Source organism: Topomyia yanbarensis, unplaced genomic scaffold, assembly GCF_030247195.1.
Source record: "Topomyia yanbarensis strain Yona2022 unplaced genomic scaffold, ASM3024719v1 HiC_scaffold_8, whole genome shotgun sequence".
Lineage (NCBI taxonomy): Eukaryota > Metazoa > Arthropoda > Insecta > Diptera > Culicidae > Topomyia > Topomyia yanbarensis.
In genome coordinates, this window is record NW_026684046.1 from 261,657 (window position 1) to 279,270 (window position 17,614).

The 17,614-nt window shown below is 43.7% G+C and overlaps 1 protein-coding gene across 1 annotated transcript in view; it reads right to left on the bottom strand.

Annotated features, from left to right (window-relative positions):
- Window positions 1–255: 255 nt before the first annotated feature.
- The window catches only part of LOC131696156 (dynein axonemal heavy chain 5-like), a 71,474-nt gene continuing 54,115 nt past the window's right edge, over window positions 256–17,614 (bottom strand). The window contains exons 13-16 of the mRNA XM_058984696.1: window positions 13,124–13,219; window positions 13,000–13,056; window positions 972–1,104; window positions 256–754 (exon numbers count right to left, since the gene is read on the bottom strand). Of these exons, the coding sequence (XP_058840679.1) occupies window positions 501–754; window positions 972–1,104; window positions 13,000–13,056; window positions 13,124–13,219 (540 nt within the window). The 3' untranslated portion in view covers window positions 256–500. The remainder of the gene's footprint in view (window positions 755–971; window positions 1,105–12,999; window positions 13,057–13,123; window positions 13,220–17,614) is intronic.

The window sequence follows — 17,614 nt, forward strand, 5'->3', positions numbered from 1 at the left end:
TGAGCTATTTTAGCATAAATTTATTCTTACAGAAATCCACCGCGTACCGAATGCCAGTGGTAAAGGTAGGAATGGGTGATTGAATACAGACCAAGCTAGACCTAATTGAATTGTCAGTACACATTTTATATACACCCCCCGAGGGCAATCAAGGCTGTCAAGATCCTTTTAGCAGACCTTTTGCTTACCTCCAACCAGCTCCAGGCACGTTGCGCTCAGTACGGATGTTTCTTTCACATTTCAATTTCCCCAACGTTTTCCGAAAAACATGTTACAGACTCGGAGTTATATTTGTCATGTTCTCTAATAAGCTACACTTCAAACGTTTTATTTGTGTACTCTCAAATTCTGTGAGTCATTGTATGCAGGAAAGGTGCTCTACTGGGTCTGCTTTAAATTACAACATTTTAACTTTTTGCCACTAATTAGGTTAATCGTATTTACTGGAATAAGAGAAAAGTGCAAAAAAACATCAACGGGAAACGAAACATAAACCCCATTTATTTGATATCGCACAGCAGGGCGACTCCTCTCAATGTCCAGTGACGAGGGTTGAAGTCGGTCTCGAAATCTATCGAGCCCACGTACTTTTGGTCAGTTCGTTGCGGTTTGCGGTAAATCGGACACTCGTACAGTCGCGGATCCTTACCGGCGGTCGTATTGATGGCATAAATGTAAATAACCGGCATCTGCTCGTATAAAATTTTCGCTTTCGACTCAATCAGCTTTCCACTGCGGCGATCCAATGATGCTCCTTTTCAATTTCGGATTCAAAGAAATCACCAAAACAAGAAAGATGAGTAGTTATGGAAATATGAGATGGTTACCATGGGAGTCGATAATAGGGCAACAAATCGCTTTAGCTTTTGCTCTACCGTTTCCCATGAGAAAAATAAACATCTTCGTCGTGGTGGGTCACACGAAGTCGAAGTGTCCCGTAACAATCAATAGAATCGTGTAAAATCACTAACCTTCCAAAAACAGTCCATGGACGTACACACCTTCCTGGGGCGCGTCGTGAATGTCTTCCTTGTTGTGTCGGGTTATTTGGTTCTGTAGCACAACCGAGTCCAGAGCCCAGCCCTTATGTGCACGTGTTACTTCCTGGAAGTGAAATAGTAAACAGTATAGTTATGTCATCTTGCTGAATATCGAATAAACCTTGATAAACATTAATAAATCGATTCGATAGATCAATCCGTAGCGGCGCGTGGCTTTTTGCCGTTCGAGCCATAAGTTAAATTTGCTGCCCCTTTATAATGAATTTTCAAAAGAGTTCAATTACTTCCACCTATTCATATGAAACAAAAGGATTAAGGTAATGCATGTATAGGAATGAACTTTTTCACATTTTTGTTCAATATTTTGTCATCAATGTTCAATAAAAAGCTGGCTTATATATTATTAAATTTTAAAATTGTATCTTTCTGTATGATTATTGACAAACTGGATTTGAAAGCTACAATATTTTCATATTTTCGGCTAATTGATCCATCTCACAAAATGTTGATGAAAATCTGTTACACTTGCCTGAAATTTATTTATTAAAATTTAACTTCAATCGAAAGAACTTAATGAAGAAAAGAATTTATAAAGAAAAATTAACCAACCAACCAATTGCTGTGTGGCCGCACTTTTCAACCTATAACTCCGAAACCGGAATACCGATCGAACCGAAAACAATAGCAGCCGATGGGAAGGTTGTACCTTTCATTCAAGAGTAAGTTTGTGCAAATCGGTCCAGCGAAACAGAAGCAATATTATTTGCCACATAGACACATATACACACAAATATTTTCCTATCTTGTCGTACTGAGTAGAATGGTATATAAGACTCGGATCTCTGGGCCTCGGTTAAAAAGTCGATGCTTGAAGCAATTGCATAACCTTTTTTATGAGAAAGGCAAATTGGTCAATTTGAAATCATAAAAATTGCCCCGTATTACCGAGAGTGGAGCGAGTAAAGTGATTATGACGCATAATACATCACGTGGTTTCCACACACACACGCACACACAAGGGGGCAGCAGGGACAGGAAGCAACAGCAAAAACAGCCAGAGCAGAGCGGAATGAGCCACACCCCACAAACGCCAAAAGTAGTGGCAGCGAAGCACTTGGTGGAGGTGCTCCACAAGTTTGTGGACACGAAAAACAATGTCCATAAAGTCATTAAGGAGATGGTCATCAGAACCCAGAAGGCGCTACTGTCTGCCGTGAAAGAGTATGATACGGCAACGCAGAGGGCGGATGCAGCTGAGCGACCAGGCGAGTCAAATAGGCAGACGCTCGAGGACGCTGTTGCTACCGAAGGAAAGGACGCCATCCGACAAGGTGAAAGCTGGAGTACCGTTGTAGGTCGGAAGGAGAAACACGGGAAACAGCAAGAAAAGAAGGAGGAGCGAAAAGAGGAGCAGAAGAGGAAATCAGAACCCTCGGCTCGTTAGAAGGTGCTTAAGGGAGAAGCCGTGCTCGTCAAAGCAAATGACGAGACTACGTACGCAGCGCTGCTCAAAAAGGTCAGAGAGGACATGGAGTTGAAAGATTTGGGGGAAAACGTGGTAAGAGTCAGGCGTACTGAAGAAGAATACTACGACTAGTAGCTCTACCTTGCAGGAGACTATTACTAAATTAATGCAAAGACAGAAGTTAAAGCCTTAAACCCGGGGATGGTAATTGTGTGCAAGGACCTTGATGAAATCACGACGGAAGACGAGCTGAAAGGTACAATGAAGCAACAGTGCAACCTGGGCGAGGTGCACATGACGATCCGGTTAAGAAAGGGATAAGGAGAAACGCAGACAGCGATAATTCGTTTACCGGTAACCGCTGCATGCAAGGCACTGGAGATAGGTAGAGTTACAGTTGGGTGGTCGAGATGCCTACTGATAGCCGCCCCACGAGTAAATAAACAAGCGGAGAAATGTTTCAAATGTTTAGGCTTTGGACATTAAGCAGGGGCTTGCAAAGGCCCGGAAAGATCCGAGATGTACTGGAAATGCGGAGAGACGGGCCATCTTGCGAGAGACTGCACGCAGAGGCCGAAGTGCTTGCTTTGCACCCCAGCGGAAGGAAACGACCATCAGACGGGTGGCTTTAAATGCCCAGCCTGTAAGAAGGCGACTGCAGGCCAACGGTGATGGAGATGACCCAGATAAATCTGAATCAAAGTGATACCGCACAGCAACTGTTGTGGTAGTCTACGACAGAAACTATGTGCGATGTCGCTTTGATCGCAGAGCCTTATCCCCTCTAATAACGGTAACTGGGTGGTGGATAGATCAGGAACCGCTGTGATACAAGGCATGGGCAGATTCCCCATCCAAGAAGTGGTAGAACGCTCATATGACGGTTTCGTGATAGCCAAAATCAACGGCATCTTCGTGTGTAGCTGCTACGCTCCTTCAATGTGGACAGTAAAGCATTTCAGCCTAATGCTGGAGCAGTTAACCGAGTAGTTGATCGGTCGGAAGCCGGTAGTCATTGGTGGTGACTTCAACGCCTGGGCTGTGAAATGGGACAGTAGAGTAACCAACACAAGAGGGTGTATCCTGCAGGAAGCTCTAGCGAAGTTAGACGTACGATTATGCAATGAAGGTTCTGTTAGCACATTTCGGAGAGACGGGAGGGAGTCTATCATCGACGTCACATTCTGTAGTCCCTCATTGACGGCGAACATGGATTGGAGAGTATGCGAAACGTACACACATAGTGACCACCAGGCGATTCGCTATCGTATCGGTCAATGGAACCCCGCGGCAGTACAGAGAAGGGTGACCGGGGAACGAAAGTGGAAGGCAAAAGCCTTCAACAAAGACCTCTTTGTTGAGGCACATCGGCCGAACGGCGGGACCGAGAACGTGCATGCGGCTGACCTAACAAGAAGGATTGTGGCGGCTTGTGACGCCACAATGCCGCAAAAACTGGAACCACGCAACAAACGGCGTCCAGCTTACTGGTGGAACGAGACGCTTAGTACGTTACGCGCTGCTAGTCTCAGAGCCAGAAGGCGGGCTCAAAGAGCAAGGTCGGCACCAGATAGAGAAGAGCGTAAGGCGGCGTTTCGGGAAGCTAGGGCCGCTTTGAAACGGGAGATCAGACTTAGCAAGTCAAAGTGCCACAAGAAGCTATGCCGAGAAGTAGACTCCAATCGCTGGGGTGACGCATATCGAGTCGTGATGGCGAAAATGAAGGGTCCGACGACGCCAGCCGAAATGTGTCCGAGCAAGCTGAAGATAATCGTCGAGGGTCTTTTCCCGAAGCACGATCCAACTATATGGCTACCGACACCGTACGGCGAGGACGAAGGAACAAACACGGATCGGTAAGTGACTAACGACGACCTAGCAGAAGCATCGAAGCGCCTAGAATCAAAGAAAGCCCCTGGTCCGGATGGAATACCACACGTGGTACTGAAAGCTGCGATCCTGGCATATCCGGACATGTTCAGGATAGTGCTGCAGAAATGCCTAAATGAAGGCAACTTCCCCGAAATGTGGAAGGTCCAGAAGCTGGTGTTGCTGCTAAAGCCAGGGAAGCCATCTGGCGATCCGGCCTCGTACAGGCCTGCTGGATACACTCGGAAAACTCCTGGAAAGGATCGTTCTTAACAGGTTGACGAAATTCACGGAAGGTGAGCGCGGACTGTCCAAGATGCAGTTCGATTTCCGCAAAGGAGCATCGACAGTGGATGCAATTCGGATAGTGCTCGAGAGTGCTGAGAAGTCATCTAAACAGAAGCGAAGAGGAGATCGATACTGCGCTGTGGTGACGATAGATGTGAAGAACGCGTTCAACAGTGCCAGCTGGGAAGCCATCGCTGCATAGAATGAGCGTTCCCGACTATCTATGCCAGATCTTGAAGAGCTACTTTCAGAGCAAAGTGCTGCTGTACGAGACCAGCGAAGGGCAGAAGTCATTGCGTGTCACAGCGGGCGTTCCTCAGAGCTCCACTCTCGGTCCAACTCTTTGGAACGGGATGTACGATGGGGTCTTAATGCTGCAGCTGCCTAGGAAAGTGAAAATCGTGGCTTTCGCGGACGATGTGTCACTAACAGTGGTGGGTGAGACACTTGAAGAAGTGGAGGTGTCGGTGAAGTAGACAATAGACGCGATTGAGAGCTGGATGAACGGAATCAAGCTGCAAATAGCTCACCACAAGACGGAGGTTGTTGTTGGTCAGTAACTGCAAAGCGGTTCAGCGGATGCAGATCGACATCGGAGGACACGTGATTGCATCGAAGCGTGCACTGAAGCAATTGGGAGTTATAATCGACGACCGGTTGAGCTTCAACAACCACGTTGACTACGCCTATGAAAAGTCGGCGAAGGCAACGAACGCAATAGCGAGAATCATGCCAAACGTCGGCGGCCCGAGAAGCAGCACGAGACGTCTACTGTTTCATGGCTGTACGAGTCGCGAGTGCCTACAGAACAATATCGACGGAGGCACTAAGCGTTATCGCCGAGATGATCCCCATCTGCATCACCTTGGCGGAGTACGTGGAATGCTACCAGCGGAGAAATGCACGTAACGCTAGCAGACTGGTCCGAGCGGACTCGTTGGCTAAATGGCAGCAGCAGTGGGACAACGCGGAGAAAGGAAGGTGGACCCACCGGCTCATCCCAAATGTGTCGGGTTGGGTGCATAGGAAGCATGGAGAGGTGAGCTTCCATTTGATGCAGTTTTTGTCTGGGCACGGATGCTTCTGGAAGTACTTGCATCGGTTTGGACATGCTTCGTCACCCCTTTGCCCGGAGTGTGCGACTGTGCAGGAGACACCGGAACTCGTGGTCTTCGAATGCCCTAGGTTCGAAGAAGCTCGTAGGATATCGTCGAAGAGATGTGCCACGACGAACATACCTGGGACGCTGTCAACAGAGTAGTTACGAGCATTCTCTCCGAGCTGCAGAGGAAGTGGCGAAGGGACCAACAAGAAGCCACAAGTCGGATTTCGAGAGAAATTCCGCCGCAGGGGAACTCTCCGACTGTGTAGACTAGGGCAGCCGGCGGGGACCAGTTGAGTAGTACGTGACGTAGCACCGAGTTTGGGGCGTCGGGACGCCTGTGAACCGGATGTCAAGCTTCACCGGAATCGCCGGACCGATTTCGACATCCTACCGGGTAGCTCGTGAGTACGCTAGATCCACCGCCGAGGATTAGACCGAGTAGACCGCGTCGCACTGCTAGCAGTGGGTCGTTGAGGCACTGGTGAACCGGAAGTTACGCTCCACTTGGAATCGCCGGAAAGACCTCAGCACCTACTGGATGGCCCATTGAGTAGGCTAGATCCACCGCCGGGGACTAGATCGAGTAGATCGGGCCAACGCGGAGAGCTAAACGGTTTACAGAAACGAACATCGGTATCAGGAGAAATCTACCGCTCGGTTTCAGAAGAACAGGCTAGATCCATTGTTGGGGACTAGACCGAGTAGTTCGCGAACAAGTGAGGGCGGGAGCTGAATGGCTCATCGGGAAAGTAGAGCGAATTGAACGAGAGGGAGCCAAAAGGTTCAAGAAATTGTGGTGCTAAAATCAAAGAAGAATCAGTATCGGGAGAACCTCCTTCGCCGGGGAACTCTTCGTCGGCGTAAGCTAAATTCACCGCCGGGGACTAGACTGAGTAGACCGCGAAGAGACACCACCAATCGCGGGTCGTCGGGGCACCAGCGAACCGGACGCCCTGCCCCACCGGAATCGCCGAACTGACCTCGACACCTGGCTGGTTGGCTCGGCTTCGGGAGAACTTTTCTCGCCGGGGAACTCACCGTCGGAGTAGGCTAAGTCCACCGTCGGGGACTAGACCGAGGAGTAGTTCGCGAACAAGTCGGGAGCTCAACGAGTAAATGGCGCTGAATTGTACGAGAAGCGAGTTGCGGTGCTAACTGGCACAAGGGAGCCGAGTCGTGGTGCTGAATGGCATAAGGGAGTCCAAGGGCTCGGTGAATTAGACAATCTGAAGTTTGCCGCTCAGATTGTCTTCGTAGGGGAGAAGCACTCAGTCTCGACTTACAGCCAGTTTTCCGACTACCATGCAGAAATTGCCAGTCTGTGTGGATGGTGGAGAATTGGTGGTGTGTCGAGGAGTAGCGCTGTAACCCTGCGGAAGAAACGAACTAGTAAGTAGTTGAATTTGCGTAGGTGCTATGCACACAAAAACTCCTCCCCGAAGTAATGCCGTAAGGTAGTGCCGGGGAGGAATCAGGTTCAAGAGCACCGGTTTTTTAGCATGGTCGGGGGATGGCAGCCCAAACCCGTTCGCTGAGACATTTGGGTTTTTGTAAATTTTCCCTGTCTCAGGATTTTTTTTTTGAATTTTTTTGCAGCTCTCGAAAAAAAAAGAACACACATTTGTCGAGCTCGACGAACTGAGTCGAATAGTATCAGAGTTTTCGGGCCTCGGTTAAAAAGTCGATTTTCAGAGTGATTGCATAGCCTTTCTATAGGAGAAAGGCAAAAATATGTTTTGTGCTTCGCAACTAGTATCATACATCCCATTTTACAAGATTCCGATTCACCTCTTTATTGCGACCAGAAAAAATTCCGAAATATGCCTATTTTTTCGTGTTCTACAGTGGTGTATCCCCTTAACATGTTGAACATTTTTTACAACATTGAAAAAAATCCCAGAGCATAAGAAGGGGCTATAGTTGGTCTCCTCCTTTTCGCACGTTGTTTGGATTGCGGATTGAATCGATGATACAAGTTTTCACTTATATCACTGAGTATCGCTTCAAGTTATATATTGCGGCGCATTCGCTACTAATCGAGCGGAATAGTTAAACTACATTGTGACCCACTTCGGTGGTACGACTTGAATGAATAAACAGGCTTATTCAATTCTGTTCTGATCGCTTACGTCTCGGGCCATATGTAAGTAACACGTGCCTGTCATTCTTCAGGTCATTTTATTATTAGAAACTTATTAGAACATTTCACATGTATGTTAGATCACTACCTACCAGTAAAATACAGCTGCTGAAGCCTAAATAAATATACACAACATTCGGAAAGCGAGACAAACATAAGGGTGGGTTGTGTTTTAGTTTGCCGATTCCATTTTACCACCGGGCGATATGGATCGTGTATGAACAGAACAGTGTTGTTTTTATTAACAAAGTTAATCGTTAGACAAAATTTATTTCATGTTGGGCTTTGAAGCTTAGGAGGAGGACTTTCTCGTCCGTTCCAATGGATTTAATGGAGGTGCTTAGCTAATATCAACACAACTATTTATTTTAAAATGAAGTGGACGGTACTTGACAAAAACGCAGAACAGGTCTCCATTGTGTCATGGATTCGAAATATCATTTTACATCGCATTTAGATTATTCTAAAAGAATATTTTTGGACGCTTTTGAAGTAGAATACTTCTAACGTTTCAATATGGGGTCCCGTTTCAAAAATTTCAGTTGAGAAATTTTCCCAGGTTTGAAATGCGAATATCTTCCGTTCTACTGGACGAAATCGCAATATTTTTGCACTATCTGATCGGAAATTTGTGCACGTATTTCGTATTAAATTTCGGAATTACTGCGACTACTATAAATAAACCAAAACAAGGATTTTCTTAAAATCCTTCGAAAACAGCGAAGAAAATGCGCAATTTGCCAGCATATCCCACGCAGAGTCGTCAAAAAGGAGCATGTAAGCGTTTCAGTACATACGGGAATGTTATATATACAGGTCACGCAAGCTTGTTTTGTATCAGTGGGTGCTTGCTTACCACACGAGCAACATGCTCGTTCGGACGGTACAATGAGCGGTATCATGTTTGCGTTCCCTACCAAGCGTCATCGCAAGGTTCTTCGTGATAAAATCCAGGGAATCAGCAAATCCGCCATTCGGCGTCTGGCTCGTCGTGGTAATGTAAAATGAATTTCTGATTTAATCTACGAATGCTGATGGTGTGCAGGAAAATGTCATCCGAGATGCCTTGACCTATACTGAACACGCCAAGTGCAAAATCTCAATGAATGTCGTCTATACTCTGTAGCGGCAGGGACGCACTTTGTATGGATTTGGAAGTTGAAAAGGTAGAACTCACTTGTATCATTATAAAAAAGGCCCTTTTCAGGGCCACCAAAATCATTTCAAAGAATAAGTTTGCATTTTCTGTTTCATGGACTGTTTCTCCCTGGAGACCAATTTGAGTTAAACCCTAAATTATGATTTATTTCAGTACGCAAATTGCAAATATGGTCAGAAAGAAACTGGAGTGAAGTGGAAAACATTTTTACTAGGCGCATTCAAAAAAGGTTTCAATTATCAAACATTTTACCAAAGTGCCGTATTACATTACTCTCTTTACCCTGAGTGTTTGATAATCTCCGTATTGGAAACACTATTTCAATTTTGGTCTTTATCAAAAATATGTGGTCGACCAACGAAAGGGTGGAGCTACGAAGAACACATATTGAGAACAACACAAAAAAGGACGAGCTTACATTGTGCTGTAGTCAAGTATAAAAACTGAGCATGCTGTTGCTCACGCTCAGTTCGTTTCCAGCATCAGCATGCAGCAGTTCGTTTGCAGCATCTCCCGCAAAATTCAAACCGCCGTCCGTTTGCTGCTGTTAGAAGAGTTGGCCAAGCACGCCGTCTTCGATGGCACCAAAACTGTTATCATATACACCAGCTCCAAGTAAATTTCGAACACTGCCCAAACAAAAGGTCCTTTTCAGGGCCATCAATTTATCGACAAAGAATTAAATTGAAATTTTGTTATTGCAAGCATCGGAAAGTGGCTTGTCAAGAGCGTTGTATGGTAAGTGAGCCACTTGTGAACGATACCGTCGCTTTCAAGTAGAATGGCACAAAATCAAAAGTTATTTGTGATTTAATGATTCAATTTACAAAAATCGAACGTTTTCTAACCTGCTCTGCTGTTGTATTGAATGAAAACCTTCGATTTTTGCGCTGATTGGAAATAGTTGTGACTAATTCTGTAGAATGTACAATTACTGAAAATAACGGATTTTGTGAAAGCTGTGGTTGGTCCGTACAATTCGATTCCAAGCAAGCCAGACTAGTTTTCGTTGGAAGGTCCACCTCTGACAATAGAAGTAAACTATTTTATTTTGAATTCAACTACAACTTCCTTGAAAACAGCACAGCTAAAAAACTTTTGGGAAAAACGCGCAAACCAAAATTTTCCACTATAATGGAAGCTGCCTGTGCCCCGCCGCACAGCATCATCAAGATTGATAGTAATTCAAGCCGGGAGGAAAGAGGTTGTAAGGCAATGGAAAACGAAAATTTCATTTATATCTTACTAGAATATAATTGGCTGGTCCTGAAAAGAACTTGTTGGTTTGTGGTTTATTTTGGGTCACAATTTAGGCCTGCTCGATTGCTGATAGCTGTGAATTTCTCGCAGGGCGACAGTTTCTGTTCAGTAGTGATGAGGCTTCCTGACGCCAACCGTGACTGGGGCACTTTTACACGGCCTTCGTTGCTTACTGCTCGCGGGGAGGCTTTCCTCCGGTGGACTTACGAGCGGTATGTTTGGTACGGGCCATTTATCAACAATGAATCGAATTGAAATTTTGTTATTACAAGCATCCGAAAGTAGCTTGCCAAGAGCGTTCGATGGCAAGTGACTTGTGAACAATATCGTCGATTTCACGTAGAATGACACAAAATAAAAAGTTATCATTTGTGTGTTTGTTTACAGTTTCGTGTTTACTAGGCGCATTCAAAAAAGGTTTCAATTATCAAACATTTTACCAAGGTGCTGTATTACATTACTCTCTTTATCCTGAGTGTTCGATAACCTCCGTATTGGAAACACAATTTCAATTTTGTTCTTTATCAAAAATATGTGGTCGACCAACAAAGGGGTGGAGCTACGAAAAACACATATTGAGGACAACACAAAAAAGGACGAGCTTACATTGTGCTGTAGTCAGGTATAAAAACTCAGCATGCTGTTGCTCACGCTCAGTTCGTTTCCAGCATCAGCATGCAGCAGTTCGTTTGCAGCATCTCCCGCAAAATTCAAACCGCCGTCCGTTTGCTGCTGTTAGAAGAGTTGGCCAAGCACGCCGTCTCAGATAGCACCAAAACTGTTACCATATACACCAGCTCCAAGTAAATTCCGAACACTGTCCAAACAAAAGGCCCTTTTCAGGGCCATCAATTTATCGACAAAGAATCGAATTGAAGTTTTGTTATTACAAGCATCAGAAAGTGGCTTGCCAAGAGCGTTGGATGGTAAGTGAGCCACTTGTGAACAATATCGTCGCTTTCAAGTAGAATGGCACAAAATAAAAATGTTATTTGTGTGATTTGTAGACAGGTTAGTGTAATGATTCAATTTATAAAAATCGAACGTTTTCTAACGTTTCGATATAGGTGCTCCGTTTCAAAATTTTCGGCCAGAATGTTGCCTGTTTTTCTAAAAGTGAAAATCTGCTATTGTACTGAATGAAAACCTTCGATTTTTACGCTGATTGGAAATAGTTGTGACTAGTTGTGTAGAATGTTCAATTACTGAAAATAACAGATTTTGTGAAAGCAGTGGTTGGTTCATACAATTCGATTCCAAGCGAGCCAGACTAGTTTTCGTTGGAAGGTCCATCTCTGACAATAGAAATAAATTATTTTATTTTGAATTCAATTACAACTTCCTTGAAAACAGCACAGCTATAAAATTTTCCACTGTAATCAAAACTAGTGCCCCCGCCGCACAGCATGATCAAGATTGATAGTAATTCAAGCCGGGAGGAAAGAGGTTGTAAGGCAATGGAAAATTTCATGTATAATAATAATACTTTATAATTGGCTGGTCCTGAAAACAACTTGTTGGTTTGTGGTTTATTTTGGGTCACAATTTAGGCCCGCTCGATTTCTGATAGCTGTGAATTTTTCGCAGGGGGACAGTTTCTGTTCGGTAGCGATGAGGCTTCTTAACGCCAACCGTGACTGGGGCACTTTTACACGGCCTTCGTTGCCAACTGCTCGCGGGGAGCCTTTCCTCCGGTGGACTTACGAGCGGTCTGTTTAGTACAGGCCATGTAGCGAAAAATGCTGATCTGCTACTTCTCTGATGCTGGTAGTAGGACGACGGTTAAACGCTCGTTTGCGTGCCTTCATTCATAAAAGTTCAACAATATTTTCAAAGAATGTTGCAAATTGTCAACTGATAATTCAAAAAATACTCCAAATAAACTATGAATGTGCTAAAGTCGACAAAATCGCATAGAAATTGCTTATTCCAGAGCAGAATTTACCGGTCTAAAGTGTATTCTACTTCACTCCGGTTATGTCTCTGACATTACCCACCCATCTTTTTTCTCAATCGCGTTATACTAACTACCTTTCCACACCTCTAGCACACTCGGTTTCATTTTATCTCCTGCTAGAAGATTATGAATTGGAGCTTTTCGGAATAATTTAATTATAACGGTCGAGCATCACGGCGGATGCTACTCGCAATGAAACGAAGCACAGCATACAAAAACGTGCTTCTGTGGCAGTCTACTGTTACCTGGCCATCCCGAGCTAAGGAACGCATACCAAATGGGTGTCTCCCCAATTACTGGTGCTCTCCTTTCCGTGTAAAACTTACCACTTCGCTAGTCTTTATGCTGAAATGCTAGACCAATCTTTGGCTGAAGTAGAAGCACAACCCTCGGAGAAGACGCTTAATGTGCTAAATGGTTCTTCGCACACAATGTTAGCATAGTATTTATATGTAATATATGTCGGATGATAGAATTTCACATGTATTAATTAGTAAATGAAAATAATAATCTTTGAATGTCAAAATTTGCCAAATAAACAAGATAATTAAGAGCGACACATATGTTCACACATCATATGTACTGTGAAGCTCGTTTTATGTGTATCTTAGCATATAAAAAGATACTAGCTGTGTTATATCGTATGTCGTATTGGGGAAACATTAATTGAATTTAAACGTTAATCTGCAGTAGAATCATGTAAAAATATTCACAGCAAAAGAAAATTATAGCATATAAACGATCAGTTTACCAACCTGTCTCATAGCAGTCAAGAATCCTTGAGGATTGAAAAATCCTGTCATCCAGAATACCTACGGGTTGAAAAATTAAATAATGGTAAATATTTTATAATCGTTTTGTTTTCGAAAATAATGTCACCTTCGGACGGTCACTGTTGATCCAGGTTCGAAATTGTTGATTCCTCTCCAATAGCTCGGTATACCAGAATCCTAGCGTGGTGGACTCCCAAGAAATCTTTGTTGTAGAATAAAAAATCGATTAAATCGATCCAATACGTAACAATACAAAAGTGATTCATTATTATAAATCAAATATAATTTATCTGAAAATAAAAAAACAAGATGAGAATCCTTGAAGTTTAATGTTGATCCTGTCAATTGATGGCAACTGCTCAAAACTAATAAGAAAAGAATCGTCTGATCTTGTTCAAACTAGAAACTAAAAAAGTCACTCTACCCACCGCAGTTTTATTTCTTTTTACTGTAAAACGATGTTCGTTGAACTGGACAATCAAATATTGCCAAATTTAACAAAGAAGGCGGGTTGTGTTCTAAGTGAACAACGTTCTAAAATTTAGACGAAAACGTCTTATAACTTCATACCGGTCGCCTAAATGTAGATAATGATACGACTGCCGAAAATTTCAAATACTTCCGAAAGATACGGGCTGCTGTCATGATTTTCAGTTTGTTCGGCCTTTCATAGTAGTTTAAATAAATTTCTGAAGTCTGCGATTTTTTTAAGATAAAGTAAAAAGTTAGTATAGTTCCCTGCATTGCATAAAAACTTTCAATATTACTGATCCTATTAAAAGTCTTATGTTAGCTTTTCTCCCTACAGTAAGAACATTTTTGAAGTAGTTGACTGCTAAATAGCCCCTCCTTCCAGCGATTGTATCCTTCGATGGCCAACTCATCCAACGAGGTCACAGATTTGATCACTGTTCTACAGCGGAATTGCAAAAGTATCATCCCGAAAAACGATAGCTTCAAAATGTTAATAAATAGTTTGAGTTGCGATGCATTTGCATTATGTGAAACTTGGTTAACTACCGATAGAAATCTCAACTTCCATGACTTTAATATTATTCACCTGGATCGAGACACCCCTACGGAGGAGTGCCTTTGGGGATCAAAATCCTTCTACAGAATTAACTTTCCTTCAATAACAGGTATTGAAGTTTTCGATTGTTAAGTTGAAACCAAAGGCAAAGTCCTTTGCATATCTTCCATATATATATTCCCCCCCAACACCGCGGTTGGGCACCGACATCTCAGAATCCCTACCTGCACTGCGACTAGTTTTAGGAGACTTTAACTCCCGTAGTGGAGCATGAAATTGCCTCTATGATGATAACCGGTCTTCGTTGATTCACGATCTTTGCGATAACTTTATTTTGACAAATTTTAAATACGGGTTAAATGACACAAATTCTAGCTTGCCCAGCACGCGGAACGCGCCTTAGACTTGATCCTCTGCTCAACATCGCTGCGGTTAAATTGCACGTGGAAGGCAATCTCTGATCCCCACTGTAGCGACCACCAGCCGATCGCAGTCTCAATCAATATCGGCTCAAGGCCATTGAAATCAATCAATATTTCGTATGACCTCACACGAAATATAGATTGGATGAGCTATGCTGCCGCGATATCCGACAACATCGAATCTACTCAAGAACTTCCTCTGGAGGAAGAGTACAGCTTTTTGGTTGGCTTGATTCTCGACAGCGCGAATCAAACTCAAACTAAACCAGTACCAGGCGCAAACATACAAAAAAATTCTCCCAATCCGTGGTGGAAATAGTTCTCAGTTGTGTGCGTGGAGAAGGCCACCGCGCATAAGACATTCCGAGACGACGTGTCACTCGCTAGCTATCGACAATACGCAACGTTAGAAACGCAAATGAAGAGTTTGATGAAAGCCAAGAAACGTAGTTACTGGCGCCGGTTCGTTGACGGATTATAGAGAGAAACATTGATGGGCACTCTTTGGGGCACGGCCCGGGGTATGTGAAACCGAAAACTACAAACGAGAGCGTGGAATATTCAAACCGTTGGATATTCGAAGATGGCATCAGTGAACTTAGATATTAAGGGGGCTATTGATTCAGTTTCTATCAACACAAGCACCGTCTTTCAGCGATTTCAAACAACTACTACTTTTTACTAAACTTGTTGTTGGAAAAGCACATGCCCTTTTCGTATGGTGACTTATCGACATCACGATTTAGTAACATTTACCTTTCCCAGGGCTCATGTCTAAACCCCCTGTTATTCAATTTTTATGTGAACGACATTGATGGATGACTTGACAATTCCTACACGTTAAGGCAACTTGCAGACGATGGCGTGGTTTATGTAACGGGACCTAAAGCTGTCGATCTACAAGGACCATTACAGAATACCTTGGACAATTTGTTTGGTTGGGCTATTAAGCTGGGTATCGAATTCTCCACGCAGAATAGCTCGGTTTTCTGCGTGGAGAATTCGATACCCAGCTTAATTTTCTAGGAAGTTGTATTTTCTAGAAAGCGTGAACCAGCACTACTATAGCTTCTATTAATGGGTCAAGCTATCGCTCAGGTCTGCACAGTAAAATATCTACGGCAGTGATTTTAAACCTGGGGCCGCGGACCCCGCGAAGTCGTTGCTGGGAGTCCGCGAAGATAAATATATTTTCTGAGTGCATATTGAAGTTTAAGGTCTTGCTTCCTAGCAAACTGAAAATAACATTTTGATAGCATACAAAGTCGATGTTTATCAGTGGGGGTCCGCGGAAACCCAGTGTGATTTCTAAGGGGTACGTGGTATGAACAAGGTTGAGAACCACTGATCTAGGGGACTGGTTCGACTTGAAAGGTACTTGGCGATGCCACATTAGATATCTGAAACAGAAATTGCAACAAAGGATCAACTTTCTTCGTACAATAACCGGAACATGGCGGGGTGCCCACCCAGGAGACCTAATTTGGCTTTACCAAACAACGATACTGTCGGTAATGGAATACGGATGCTTCTGCTTTCGCTCCGCTCCCGTCTCAAAGTCCCGTCGAACGTTCTCCCGTTGAAAAATCGATTTTGGGAACTCGATTTCTCGACTCAATTGGTGATTAAAAATTTCGAGAGGCTTGTTGAGCTAAATTCTCAAACCCATTCTCATATCCCAGTACTTTGACTACATGGTACAGAACATAAACCCTTCTTTTTATAACCCCAACCTGCTCATTTCTCAGCTACTTTGAAATCTGCTGTTTTCTTAGACACAACCATGAAGGACGATATTCGTGGAATACCAGACCACATACGCCCGCAAGTGGTCCCCGAAACCTTTTACAATAAATTCCGCACGGTTTATACTTTTATACTGACGGATCGAACCTCGAAGGGCGCACTGGCTTCGATATTTTCAATCAAAAGTCAATCAATCGCCACATTCTACAAACTCAGTGATCCTGCTTCAGTTTAGGCCGCAGAACTGGCTGCTATTCAGTATATCTTTGGAGTCATTGATACATTACCCGCAGACTATTACTTCATCGTTTCGGTTAGTCTCAGTTCCATTGACGCTATTCGTTCGATGAAACATGGAAAACACATGGACATTTTTTGGGTAAAATACGGGAGCTACTGAGTGCTTTATCTGACGAATCTTTCCAGATTACCTTGGTGTGGATCCCTCTCATTGCTCCATTCCGGGTAATGAGATGGCGGACTCTTTAGCGAAGGCGGGTGCATTAGAAGGTGAAATTTATGAAAGACCAATTTGCTTCAATGAATTTTTCAGTACTACTCATCACAGAACTCTCGAAAGTTGGCAAACATTGGCTACACTCGATAGTCCCTAAGGTATCTACGAATCCTTAGAGGATGGAGGTGGGTCGTGACTTCATATGTGTGATTTCCCGACTCGTGGCAAACCGTTACACGCTGGATAAACTTCTCCGGCGTTTGGACGCGTGGATAGTCGTATCTGCGCTTGTGGCGACGGCTATCACGATGTCGACCACATTGTCTGGGCGTGCACAGAGTACAGTTCCGCCAGGTCTCGGCTAATGGATACCCTCCGGGCCCGAGGATAACCACCCAACGTAACGCTGCGTGCTGTCTTGGCAGTACAGGCGTACAAGTCGTACCGTCGACGATCTGCCATAATCACCAAGCTAATTTCGTCTCTTCTCTGTATATCGCTGTAAATACGATGCTGCAATCCTGTCTCACTCAAGTAAACAGGTCGTTGTTAGCAAAAGTGAATTTGATTCTGTATCCCTTTATTACCCCCTGTTAATTCTAAATTTCATTCTCATTCCTCTGAAATTTAAAACTAAAGTGTATTTTTTATTATTATTTTTAGTTTCCCACTCCCCTTTTTTAGTCTTAGTGGATTGTTCCCCATGTATGTTAAACTTTACTCCTAGTTAAGATAGTCTAGAAATTGTCCTTACCTTTAAGATAATTTAAAAATTGTTCCTTAGTTTTTAAATGTAGTTTTAAATCTGTAATCTTCTAGTTTTAAGAAATTTAAAATGTAAAATACGAAAATTGGAACCTTGAAGCTGTTGTGTAGATCCACTGAATGTACTTGAGTTTGAGTTTCCAGGACATATGCCGAAGGCCATGCAAGCTTTCTTGA